The sequence below is a fragment of the Eurypyga helias genome, unplaced genomic scaffold (assembly GCF_000690775.1).
Source record: "Eurypyga helias isolate BGI_N326 unplaced genomic scaffold, ASM69077v1 scaffold4694, whole genome shotgun sequence".
Classification (NCBI taxonomy): Eukaryota; Metazoa; Chordata; class Aves; order Eurypygiformes; family Eurypygidae; genus Eurypyga; species Eurypyga helias.
In genome coordinates this window covers 26,280-40,139 of record NW_010245803.1, presented here as the reverse complement: position 1 = coordinate 40,139, position 13,860 = coordinate 26,280, and the positions used below count along the sequence as shown (strand labels likewise).

Below are 13,860 nucleotides of genomic sequence, written 5' to 3'. Positions count from 1 at the left end.
ATGCAGTCCAAGCAGGCAAAAGCTACAATGCCAACTTGCAGCAATCCTGTAAATCACACAAGCTACAACTGATCCACTGCCTGCACTTAAAAGAACTGGGCTCCATTTTCCTCTGAGAGGAAGAACTGCAGTATTTGGACTCAGGAGCAAATTCCTCCCAGATTTTGCATCAAAGTTCTTGCATCAAAGCTCAGGATCTCTACACCTTTCAACAAAAGCCACCAGTATTGTATAACCTGGGTGTACTATCCTGTTTTCCTTTAAATTTCCGTGTGAACTGAACACTTTAGACAACGCAACACTTCATCCAGGGTAGCTATAGCTTGGCAAAGCTACAGGAACACAGAAATGGATCTGATGGAAACCATCAGAGAGGAGGACTGGGAAGTGCTCTGCACATGTTGTACAGGTGCTCAGTCACAACTGTAACTGCTGTAAAGAACCAATTGTACACCAATGTATGGGTAACACCCAGCAAAAACACTTCATCCTCATTCACTTATCTAAGCAAACAATGGATGCTGACATGCTCCCTATTTGCCTAAATGTGTATTTATGGATATTAAAATAAGAAAGAAAGATACTTCTCATAGAATGGTTTGGGTTGGAGGGGACCTTAAAGCCCATCTAGTTCCACCCCCCCTGCCATGGGCAGGGACACCTTCCACTAGACCAGGTTGCTCAAAGCCTCATCCAGCCTGGCCTGGAACACTTCCAGGGCTGGGGCATCCACAGCTTCTCTGGGCAACCTGTTCTAGTGCCTCACCACCCTCTCTGGGAAGAGATTATTTTATTTCTGATGTCCAATCTAAATCTCCCCTCTTTCAGTTTAAAGCCCTTACCACTTGTCCTGTCACTACTTATCAACAGCAAGGAGGAAGAAAGCAGTCCCTGCAGCTTTAAGTCCAACTTAATATCAACATTATTAAAAAATCCTAACTTCAGGCATGCCAAAGATAATAGACAAGAGCAGTTAGAAGGTACACTACATTGAGAGTATCTCAAGCCTCAAAGCCAAGAGATGAGTTGGGACAGTGTTTTGGTTTTTAGCTGATCTGGGGTGTAATCCTGAAAGGCTGCCATGGCATGTAGTGCCACATCGCTTTCTGGAATGCTTTCCCTGAAATCTAACAGCTGATTTTTCAGGGAGATGGGAGCTTTAGAATCAGATATAACAAAGTAGGACAAACCCAGAATAATTACCATTAAAGATGATCATCTGTGCACACTCCCCCAAACAGCTGACCCATTGCCCATCTCAGTGAGCTTAAAATCAAGTGTTGGGCCCTTAATACAGGCCCTTTCTGCGGTCTTTAATAGCCGTGACTTGCAAAGATGTTGAGAAAAGAACAGACTTCAGAAGGAACTCCATATTTTTTTCCAGATTACACCAAAAAGAACAGACTTCAGAAGGAACTCTATTTTTCCAGATTACACCTGAAAATAGCTATTACTTCCACTGCTGGAGGAAGGAGACTTACATGAAGAGACTATTCCCCTTTGTCAGGGGAATATACATGATGACAAAACCTACTGTCTATTGAGGAACAGTGAATACAGGTTTTTAAGTGGAGAAGCAAAAAATGAAGACCTAGATCCACACACAAAGGCAGAAGTTACACTTACTCAGTAACTGAAATTGATTTCTACATATCAAAGCTCAGCAATGCTATTAAAAACAATACAATCTAAGGGGCACCTGGTAGAAGTGAGTGAGTATTCGCAGCTGTGAACACATCTTGGGTATTGAGTCTTGAAATTCTTTCATCCTCTTATTCTCCTCTTCATCTTCTGATGCAGTTACACCCCACTTGCCCTACACAGAGGCCAAACGAGTTAAGAGGTCAAGCATCATACAGTGAAAGTTACTAACTGGGCCGCCTTCTGCCCAGCTAAACCACCATGTTTATAAATGAACCACTGCCACAGAAAGTCAAACATGGAGCCTCCAATACTGAAACAATCAGTCCCCTTGCTGGCTGTACAGCACATGAAAGAAATCTGAGGCTAGACAAGCAGGTGAGTCTCACACCAGCACAGACTGATAGCAGGGAGGCATGCAGGGAGCTATGGCATTTTTTTTGGAAAGAGGTTCAAAGCCTCTTTCAGTTTCTTCACCTAAAAGAGCCCTAAATTTCTCATCCTTCAAAGCCCACTAGAGAAACTACTCACCTAGAGGTTCCGGGCAAGAAAGGAAAAACACCATTCAGCAGTTTTGATTGAATTCACTAGCTATGGCTGATGACTTTTACATCTGTCCCAACTACATTTTCATTTCTCCTGTGCCTCTACATGATATCTACAATCCTCCGCATATCAAGACAATTATATCTGCCTCAATTTTCATGTTCTAGTAACATATTTACTGTACCTCAAGCTCACGCTGTTTTTTCCTCTCTTCAAATTGCAACCTCAGCTGCAACTCCTCCAAAGCAGCTCTGTACATCGCATCTTGGGCATTCTGAAGCTCAATAATCTGATCAAAAACAGCTCGAAGCTGGTTGAGAAGCACCTGTGAGACAATTGAGCAACAAAATAATGAAACAGTTGTACAGCAAGAGAGTTGGAAGTTACTACCATCCTTCAAAACATGACTAAAATAAATGTTATTACACACAGCTGGAGAGACTGTTTTGCAGAGCCTTAAGTCAGTTGTTGCATGGTGACACAGCTCCTTAGGACCAAAACCAACTGGCCCACATTCTAACGAGTTTTAGAATCAGCATCTGTCATTGTGTCTGGGGAATACGTAGAGCCTACCATAACAATGTCTTCTATCACAGGAAAAAGAAAAAGGACTTTTCCCTTAGCTCCTACAAGGTAAGAGATCACAAAGCCACAGATTAATTGAAAGGAGATGACTTACCCTGGAATCGCTATCCAGCAAGCACCGAGCTATGATTGTGTCTAGAAAAACTTCGTGAGCTGCAATGATGTGATCCAAGTCCTGTGCTTGTTGGACCTTGTTCCAGAGTTCATCCCACGAACATTCAAGCACCTGGAGCAATGATTCAGGATTGGGCTGTTTTGATTTGCTAGATGACAAGCTCTTTGAAATTTAAGACACACAACACATACAAAATATTAAAAGTACTTAATTTTTAAGCAACTAATTGGGTGGATAGAGTATACCTCAAATGTAATGTAATACTGCATTTGATGAATGAAATGGACCATTTCTGATGCCAGAACGTGACACTGATGCAGCACCCCAGAAAGCTCTGTAAAAAATCCAAAGAGATGGCATGTTAAAGACCACAAGGACAGGCACAGCCATCATACCAGCTTGGTAAACCTTTTTTTTTTTTAACACCAAATTGAATATTTCATAAAACAGCCACTAATCTTGGATGGTGGCAGCAACACTGGCTGGCAACAGATAAGCAAAAAACATTGCACAATTAAATCCTAGAAAATGTGAGCCAAAGATGACACTGTGTGCTCAGAGAGTGCTGGAAACTTGCTGAGCATCACAAGTGTAAGAGACCCTCTCAGTCCCAGGAGTTCCAAATACAGTTCATGTCCCATGAATTCTTTTGGTTGAAAATCTGAGGCCACAGATTTGCAGTTGCTCCTGGGGCCTCTCACATCTCTTACCATTGGCATTCAAACCACAGACAGCATATTTTTCCATTAGTCAGCTACACTGAGACGAAAAGAAGGCTGGTTCTGACAGGGTAGGGAATTTGTGGCTCATGTGGTCCAGGTTCAATTCCCTGATCCATGACAGAGACCCACAGGTCAGTCACTAATGGCCTCAGCTGCTCACCTGTACCAGAAGGTAACTCTGCTGTGGAAGGGTAATATCAAGATCACCATCAACTGCAAAAATACTCTGGAATGAAGATATCTTCTGGAATCAGGCAGATATCCAGACAGAGGAATTAATTTCTAAAAAGCTGCCAAAGTGATTTGCCACAGGTATGAAACCATTACAAAAGGAATTCTACATTTTCATATCTTGGGATGCTACAGGACCATCCAATGATCTGAAAGATATTACAACAAGCTACTCTATTCTTCATTTCTCATGCCCTTGCAGGAAGACTATCCCTAGCACATTATTTTGCATCTCCTTTAAATAGGATGAGAGAAAAAAACCCAAACCCTTCAGGGTTGCCTAAACATCGGTGAGTTGGATAGATCTGTTTCTTCTTTCAACTACTGACAGGAAAAGGATGAGCTTGACACTACTGTCTAGAAGTACTGGCTGTTAAGATTTTCTGGGAATTGTGAATAAAGCTATCCTTGAAAGTCAATGCTACCTGTTTGCAACTGAAAAACACAAGACCCTGCAGCTGCTTCCTCCTATCAGTTACTGTCTTCGGTTTGGTGCCCTGTGACTGGAAGAGCAAGGTACTGCTTTGGATGGAGAGAGAGAAAACAAAAGCAAGTTCTACTACTTCTTCACAAGTCATTGCTGGGGTGGAATCTCCACATATTTCAGAGGAAATTCTACTCACAGCTTCCAACTCAGACATGCCAGTGAGCAAGACAGACTCCCGTCCCTGCTGGCAGAAAGCAGTACAAGTCTTTGTAAACATACTCTCCTTTGTCAGAAGCACAAAATGAGAAATACAACACTTGACTCCTTCTGCCAACAACAGCTGTAACACCTTGGCCAGCTTTTTAAAACATCTGTGTTACTCAAAACATAGCCAAACCTAAAGGTGACAAGCAACTCAGCTTTTACCTAAGTAAGATTGCTCCATGGGAAAGCATAAGGCCTCCCAAAAGCTGGGGGCAGGGACGGCAACTGGAAGGGGAAGAAAAAGCAGGAAGAAAACTCAAACTTCCTCCTGAGAACAAAAGAACAAATAAAACTCTAGCAATGGGAGACAGCTCCAGCCTGAAGACCCTCAGGTGACGAGAGTGAAATCTGTTAACTGCACGCTAGTCTCAAAGGAAACAGAAAGCAGAAACGCAACAGAGCACCGGTTTTGAGTCAAACAAGCACTTATTTGGGACAGTGAAGTGACAGTACACTAAACCCTATCTCACAGAAATAGAAAGGAAACCTGGTCATCCTGTACAGTTCCAGAGATTAGCCCTGTACGCTAGGGAAGCCTTTACAAGAGCTTGTTTCCCAGTGACCTTCTGAGGTGAAGGCATCCACTCCCACCTACCAAACAGTTCCTAAATATAAAAACATAAACATATCTTTGTAAATAACACTATGCCACAAAGAAGCGTAACCCTCAGTAGCTATTTTTTACTGAGAGAAAGGTAGATAGGTAAAAAAGAGTGAGACAGTACAGATGCTCACAAAGATGACTATATTCTTAGCTGAGAAGTAGGATCACAAAGTCCCAGTCCATTAAACATCCACCAGCAACATTACACTTCAGAGCTTCCCTATTTCTTCTCAAACGCCTGCTTTTCTTATCTCATCATTTTCTGTTCTTTGCTAAACAAAAGCACAGGGAATGAATGACAGTAAAACTAGTAAATTCAGAAGTGTGCATGTGTGAGACTTATCACTTCCACCACCAGAAAGAGGAAGACACAGGGTATACACAGGAAGGCATCAAGGAGGTGAATAAAAGGGGGTGGAAGAGTAAGGGTCTTTTTTTCAGATACGGGATGTTTCATTTGCTCACTGCTACAAAAACTCACAACGAAGGATTAAGTAAAACAATAAACAGGAAACTTCAATTTACAATAATGTTATTTTATATTCATCATCAACCACCATTAAACAGTCAGTCAAGAGAAGCAACAAAACATAAAATTAATCTGTCCAAACAGACTTTTTTCCCCCCTCTCTTAACACACAGTTTAAGATAAGATGCAGTCATCTAAATCCAGTTTAGAAGTATGTTATCCGTTCGGGCTTCTCTCACCTGGCATACTTTTCAGAAGCTTTGCATTGCACATGTGCCCTTTCCATATATCAGTAAGAATATACTCCATCCGCTTCGCTCTCCAAAGGAAATTAAATACCCTTAGATAGTGGCTCATGCACTCACGCGTAAATACCTACAAACCAAACAAAATATCAGTACATTTTTAAGAGACATACCATGTGTTTGGAAGGACCAAGAACATCTTCACAGTCCATCTTATCTCACCCATGCAGACTATTGGTAAATACTGTCAAAACAAAATCCCTGGAAACCCCAGAGCTTTCGGAAAGATCCTCCCTTAAGGGCTGAACGGAGTTACCTAACATTCCAGTAGGCACAAGACACTGCAGGAAGCATAAGAAGGGGTGAACATTGCCAAGGCCTAAATGTTTCGCTCTTTTCAAACTACACATTAAAAATTCCTCCTGCTGGGCCGACACACATTTTGATGTCCTGTTTAAAATAATAAAAGTTCCTCACAAATTTTTTAAAGAGGCTAAATGCTTTCTGATCAACAGAGCAGCTATTTTCTCTGTCATTCTAATGAACGCTATTGATCAAATTTCATTTAGATAGTACAATTGGGTTCTCCTCAAATACATTCTCCAGTTCCTTACAAATGATCCCAAATTAGCAGCTACAGACTAGTAATAGTGGAAGAAGAGGAGCACTCCATTTATTAAGTACTTGCTAAAATCTCTGCTGGAAGAAATTAATTACTGATTTTCAATAATGAGAGTTTCAAATGTAGCTTTTCAGCACTCACAGTTAATTTATAAGAACTGAGATTTTAGCTCAACTGTTTATACAGTGGGTGCATCCTAGATGTAAAACCCACCCCCAACATGTCACCTTTCTGATCTTACACTCCACAATAAAATTTTAAAAGTTATTTCAGTAAGAAAAGTATTTTGCAACCCAATTCAGTATGTGAGGCATGTTCAAAGCCAGCAGTGTATGACATTACCGTCGCTATTGGCCCATCAACGTGATAGTCCAAGCTGAAGACATCCCAACCGGTGTCCCCAGGAGATACCTGTATTAAAAAGATAGGCTACTTTCAGTGTATAACCAGAGCATACTGGTGCTGAAGACCAAACTCTTGCTTACTCTTCCTTTCTCCACAGCCTATGAAAAACACAAGCACCCGTACCACTCTTCAGATACAGGGGTTCCTTGTTCAAAGTAGCAGATTAAGCAAAAATGAATCAGTTTGACACAAGGGTGGGATGCATCTCACACAAATGCTGATGTCTGTAATGTCAGTGTTTTCCCACTGGAGCCAGTAAAGGAAATTAAGGGAAAGAAGAACTTAGGTGAGACTCAGCCTAAGGTATAGACTTGTTTCAGATGCTACAGTTCATCAGTTAGCTCCAGTCCCAGAGGTGGGAGTTTTCTCATTAACTCAAGCTTCTTGCCAGAGGTCTCCTTCATTGCTTCACTCGTCGTTAAGTACCAGCAACAGAGACCACCCTCTAGATCCTCTGAAGAGCAACAGCAGCAGGAGCTGTTGCAGAACCTCACATCAGGGTCACCAGTATCAACTCCTGTTAGACCCCAAGCACTCAACTGCATGTTGTGAATGAAATGGCTATAAGCCCACAGTTTGAAATACAAATAAACAACAGGCAAGACATGGGAAAAGAAGATGCATTAAATGAGGTTTCCATAATTCAAAGCAGACTTCAATGGAAAGGGGAGTGTCAGTGTTTACAATATGGTTTCATACAAATGTCTGCAGGTACACACACACACACAGTTTCAGCTCAGAGTGACCACGATGCAACGTACCTCCAGAAGTCGAACATCCAATCGCTTGAGAATCTCAGGATTATCAAACTGGGCATTAGTTGCCCTCACCGCTGTTTCAAGGATTCCAGTCAGATTATGCTGATACAAGGTTGTAGCTGGTCGTGCAAGCTCTGGCCTGGAGGTTATGAAACAAACAGTCACAGCATATTACTGACATATTCTGCAGCAGCAATTTGGTAGCAGCTGCAGCAGACAGTGAAACACTTTTCTGACAGACCTAAAAAACCTATTGTATTACTCTTTCAGTCTTAACCATGAAGAAAATCAAGGAGCAAAATATTTCAAACTATTCACATCCAAGTATAGGCTGAACATCAGCATGACAAGTAACTTCATCTTCATTAAATGCCAGCAATCTGAAATTACCAGGATTGCTGGCATAACTATGCTGTGATCTGAGCTGCATTCATATCTAAAATCAGGCAGATTACATCACTAACACATCCAACCACTAATTTCATTTCAGTTTTGAGAGACTTAGCGATCACCATCTCACAAGCTTATAAGTGCTGGCAGAAGCACATAAACCCACCCCCTCTACGTAACTTCAACTTCTCCAAAGAGCTGAAACATGCAAGTAACAAGCACCTTGCAACTACTCCTCTCACTGGAAAAACCCTCACTACTTCTGCCTCAAACTTACCACTGACTCCACAAACCAACCTTAGTCTGCTTCACGCTAATTTTCACTTAAAAAAGCATGGTCATGTACAAACCATCACCAGACTACATTGATTTTGATTTAAAAGCCAGTTAATGGAAACTCTATTACAAAGCCTGCCTTCTAGAGAGAAGGAAAGCTTTGCAAAGGATATTTTTGGTAGACTAAGCTTCACCAGTAGCACCAGCATGTAAAAGCAGCGTGTTTGCAAATACACTTTAAAACTGATACTTGTCAGGGCACACGAGTGCTTAAAACAGAGGCTGGTGAGGCAGCAATTAAATTTTTAAAAATGCACTGAAGGGTTTTGTCACAATGTTTTGGACCAAACACCTCCAAAATACAGAGGTCTAATATTCACATCAATGCTAACTACTGGCATCAAGAGCAACAGAACTTTTCTGCTTAAACTTGCTGACAGGAGGAAGAGAAGCACCAGCATCCTGGCAGCTGTCACAGGGTCAGCATAAAGACATCTATATTAGCGCAACTTTTCAAGACATTGTGAAATGGTACCATATCTACTTCCTATCAAAAAGACAAAGTTTAAGCCTCAGTGTCTACGAAATTAAATTCAAAATAGAGTTTAAAAGTTGTTTAATTAAACCTTTAAGTAATAAGATACTTAAAGGGTCCTCTTCAAAAAGCAAAACTGTTTCTGTGCTTATGGGGCCCATTTGCAAGCATCAGAAATTCAACATAATTACCCTTCCTACTCTCTTACTTGAGCAAGTCCATTAAATGCCTGATAAAGTCTCCTTGACCAAGCAGTAAGTAGCGCCTCATGGCCTGCATGTGTTCCAGTAAATTGTACTTCTTATTGAGAACATCCAGCAGGTATTTGCTGGTCTCAAAATAAGCTGCATCAATTTTCTCCTGAAATGCGTTCTCCAGATCTGTGAACAAATCAGCAGCTAAAAAAAAATAAAAAATTAAATCAAATTAGTATTTTCCCAAAACTGAGGCAAACAAGCTTCAGAATTGAAACACACAAGCCGAGAAATTGCATATTTCACATATTCCTACAACTAGAGAAATAAATATTTCTTAATGTATGTTTCTTAATATAGAAATAATTTCTTAATAAACGAAACGGACTGCAACAAGGCTGTTAGGAGGTAGCAAGAAGTGTGGCCTCTTCAGGCAACATGGAGCAAAACTCCAAACACTGGACTGCCAACTATCATAAGATTCACACCTTCTGGAGCATTAAAAGATGTACTCCCACTTTCAACAATTTTTAATTACACAACTATTGTTCTAAAGGCAAAAAATGAAGATCCAGATTCCAAATTAGTGTAAGACTGTGCACTGCCTGCCCCAGGACTAGGACATTTTATAATAAAATGCTTTTAAATTGGAGAAATACACAGTGGTTCTAATAAAGAAGTCACTCTTTAATGAAGGACACCTTAAAGTTTCTGGTTCCATGACATTCCCTGAGGTTTCCAAACTCACGTTCAGTACCCTGTGAAGCAATCCATAAAACACCAAGTGCAAGCACATGCAGAGATGTCAAAGAGATGACGTGTATAAAACCTCACAGTGTTCAAAATCCCCGCACTAGGAGAACACTGCTTAGTCAAGTAACACTCATCAAGCTCGGGAGACGTAAGAATTAACACAGCCTGTAGTAAGGAATTCTCAAAGTGCCCTTTCCAGTCACTGACAGCAAATCAGGAGACACACCTCATCAAGGTCTCTGCTTGCTCTGGTCAATGCAGAGATCTGTTATGATCTGACAAAGTAATTCTTGCATTGCCAGGGTAAGGAAGCACACAACTGCACTGTACCCTCTCCTGGGAAAAAGGAGAAAACATCAGTTTGATGTTCTTACTGCCATGTTGCCCTGTACCGGTGAGATAAATGCATTGGCACAATCAGTTCTTCCCTGTCACTAGATCCTGTCCTCTTAACTGCTATCTTCAAAACATGGGTTCCAATTTGGCAGCTTGCATGTGTAGTGGTACCAGCCATCTGATTCGCCACATGGCTTCATTGGTGACTTTAAAGGAGGAAGGAAGAACTTCCAGAAGGTGAAAAGGCTAAAAATAGAGTTTCACAGAGAGAACACAGTAAGCTACAACACCCCAGTGATCTGTTCCCGATAGTGTCTTTCCACAAGATGCTGTGAGCCTAATGGGCAAAGCAAAGGAAGGAACAAAGCCAACTCCAAAGGAGTTAAGAGCTAACACTGTCAGTTACCAGACACAGTGGTTGGTCCCAGGACTGGCTCAAGGCACACGCCACGGCAACGGGCAGTAGGCAATTGCCTAGTTCCTACGGCAAGTGTCCCAAGTCACACGCTGGTCCTGCCTCCACTCAAGCAGGGGTGAGTATGCGTAAGGCCGTACTTACGGCTGAGGACACCTGGGTCAGTCTCAACTTCTTGTTATCTCAAGCACAAAGAAAGCCTTTCTCCTCTCCTTAGTACTGACCCTTGTCTTGAGGGCAGTGACCTGGCCACAGCCCTTCCTCTCTGAGTCTGGAAAAATTCAAGTTTACGTGCATAGCTGTTAACACACCACCGCCGCACCTATCAGCATAGGCAATGTACCAGTCCTGCCTGACTATTAAAAAAGGTTGTTTACATCAATAAACAAGAGGCCTAGGCACAAATTTTTAAACCTCTGCAAAAGTATTCCAGGACACTGTGAAAGTCAGAAATGGATGAAGAAAGTATCAGGCAAAAAGCAGGGAGGGTTGCTACTAAACGTAGCAGTCTCATGTAATCCCTAGTTCAGAAGTTCCCAAACTGTGGACAGCTAGGGGTTGGAGCTGGGATCACTTTATCTGCCTTCTTTACTGTCATTCTTCCCTAAATGTCTGCTACAATCCCGTCAGGCAAGATGACCAACTTCTACACTGCTCAGCACCTCTGGCTTCCTGTTTTAATACACGTTCAGAAAGTTTTTTACATCCTGATTACTTCAACATCAAAAAGGAAACTGGGGAAACATGAGTTAAGGTTCTAAGACAAATTAAAGAAAAAAAAAAGTACAGCCAAACCCATGAAATGTTGAGATTTAAAATGAGAAAAAGCATTCAGGCTGGCATTCTAGCCTTCCATCGTCTTGCTACAAGTAATTATCTGAAGGGACTCTCGGGATATTGTCAGATGGCATGAACAAGGAGGACAGGATGCATTTCCAATGTTATTGACACGGAATGTTGTTTATGGATGGAATGGGGAAAATGCTCTATATACAAATGCAATTTTGTGCAGAATTAAGGCAGTGCAATGCTATGAGGTAATTAGGCTACAGACACTAGGCTCAGCACGCTTTCGGCACACTACAGGTATAGTGGATAAAATCCATTTCTAGAACTACATTTCTGCTGGAAACAGGTATTCTCAGCACTTAAGGTAATGTACTTGCTTTGAAGCTCTCAGCCCCTACTTAACAGGGAACCTGTATTTGTGCAGATCTCCCATTCAATCCAAGAGAGAGAAACACAAGAGTTAATTAAAAAAAAAAAAAAAATTGGGAAAGTATGGCCATAAATGCTGCATAAAGCAGAGACAGTAGTATAGCCAAAGGATGGTTTTGCCTTTTTCAGGAAGAGCTGGCAAGATGATGATTCAAATGCATTTATGGCCCTTACTCACTTAAACCCTGACCCCTCTCTGCACTTTAAGCACAGTTTTGACTTCACTACGCCACCAAAGAATAACTGCAAATGCTAGATAAGCTCGTTTGCTACAACAGAAGTATCTTCTAAACAGAAAGAAATAATTTAAAAGAATTCTGATAGTTAAGCTTTGGTTTAATTCTCAACAGCTGGCAACCCCAATTTTAAGTAATCTCCAAAAAGTATTTTACTAATCTTCCACATACTCCATTTTTTTTTGGACATATTACAGTGGTAGAGTGCGTTTACAGAAAGGCTTCTGTCCTCCCTGGTTTTACTGCTCATTCTCTTAAGTGCAGTTAATGGATTAATTATTATTTTTGAATCACAGAAGTAATTCATTATTATGGAATCATATGATGAAGGGTATTTGATGAGACGTCGCAAGTACTAAATTCTTACAACAGCACCCAAAAATATCCCTGTCCCCATTAAACCACTCCCAACAAGAGTCAGCTGAAAGCAGACTTGTTTCTGATTGGTTTCATTCACAAATCCAGTGTATTAACAACCGTCCAGCAAACCTAAGAAAATTACACAGATGCATCTTCATATATCCTTTGTCAAATGCAAATATCCATTAATGCACCTGTATTTTAGGGCAGGTGGGACTTTTGTAGTCCTTTCCACTCCACTATCAAAAACGTCAGTTTGCAGTCTAAACCACGTACTGTACAGAGCTCTGTTCAAAGGGAAGGAGTTGACCAACGCTGATACTCTACCATCTTTTGTAGACTCTGCTGACTTTGCCACAGCAATCATCTTTGTGGACGGAGTTTGATCGTGACAAACTTGGTGCAAGAAGTTTATGGATTTTCCTATTAGGAGAACCTGAAGTCAAAAGGATTTTTTTTTAAAAAAGTGATTTGCATATAAAAGGGGAAAAAAACCAAACACAAAAAAAGTCATCAGGACAGCAGGGTATTTTGTCATCTTTCTGTGCTCTTACCTTCACAATCCCAACTACAGCAATCCAGAAGTTCAGTGTTAACACAAGAAGGTTTTGAACACAAACTTCTCACCCCCCCTTGAGACCTCCTTAAAAGTTCATCAGTTAGAGAATGTAAAGGAGAAATAGTCTTACAGTCTTCCTCAGCAAACCACCCTATTAATGAAGCTATTCTTAAGATGAACATTTGTTGTTAAATTTGGTCTCTATTTCCTTAATGGAAATCCAAACAGCAGCATAGGGCCAACTAAGCATTAGGAGACTAACTTTTGAATTCCTACCTTTTTTGATTGCTCCATTGTAATAAAAGAAGGGATCATTGATTTCCTTAAAGTGTATTTGTCATGCCACAACCGATCAGTTTTTACTGTAGGATCTGAAGCTACAAAAAACTGTAGATTGAAACAAGTATTAGAACCAAAAGAGGAATGTAAACTCTCCCCCCTCATATTTCATTTCTATTTTCAGAAAACTGTAAAAATATTTCTGAGGTGTTAACTCAAAGAGAAAGAAAGAAAAAAAAAAGCGCACAGATAACATGCAGAGTTGTCCTGGCAACTGATAATGTAAATTGTATCTTGACCAATATGAACGCTGAAGAAAAAAAAAAAAAATGAAGAACAGCTCACATGATTTAATCTCCTCTGTATGTTACAAAACCTTGACTACCCTAGGGTCACGTGAAAAGTACTATCTGTAAAACATCCACTAGGAAAATACAGAGGCATACAGTGTTTTTCAGGCAATCTGTTATTCAATTAGGGTAGGAGATAAAGTTCCGAATGTAAGTGTAACATGCCTTTATTTTACTGTCTCTACTGTCACCCAGGCTGTTTGAGATTTTCCTCCTATTTTAACAGATGCAGAATTGCAGAAAAAAAACCCCAAAATCCTGCAATTGAACTATGATCAAATGCCAATGTCTCTCAACTCCACACATAGGAATCTTTTCATTTACA

At 40.8% G+C, this 13,860-nt stretch overlaps 1 protein-coding gene across 1 annotated transcript in view; it reads right to left on the bottom strand.

The window, feature by feature from the left end:
• Positions 1-13,860, bottom strand: part of TUBGCP3 (tubulin, gamma complex associated protein 3) — a gene marked incomplete at its 5' end in the record, with an annotated part of 36,710 nt that overhangs the window by 1,007 nt on the left and 21,843 nt on the right. The window contains 10 exons of the mRNA XM_010150205.1: positions 1,700-1,816; positions 2,372-2,512; positions 2,867-2,998; positions 3,133-3,221; positions 5,844-5,979; positions 6,814-6,882; positions 7,638-7,773; positions 9,044-9,233; positions 12,675-12,783; positions 13,183-13,293. Coding sequence (XP_010148507.1) covers positions 1,700-1,816; positions 2,372-2,512; positions 2,867-2,998; positions 3,133-3,221; positions 5,844-5,979; positions 6,814-6,882; positions 7,638-7,773; positions 9,044-9,233; positions 12,675-12,783; positions 13,183-13,293 — 1,230 coding nt within the window. The remainder of the gene's footprint in view (positions 1-1,699; positions 1,817-2,371; positions 2,513-2,866; positions 2,999-3,132; positions 3,222-5,843; positions 5,980-6,813; positions 6,883-7,637; positions 7,774-9,043; positions 9,234-12,674; positions 12,784-13,182; positions 13,294-13,860) is intronic.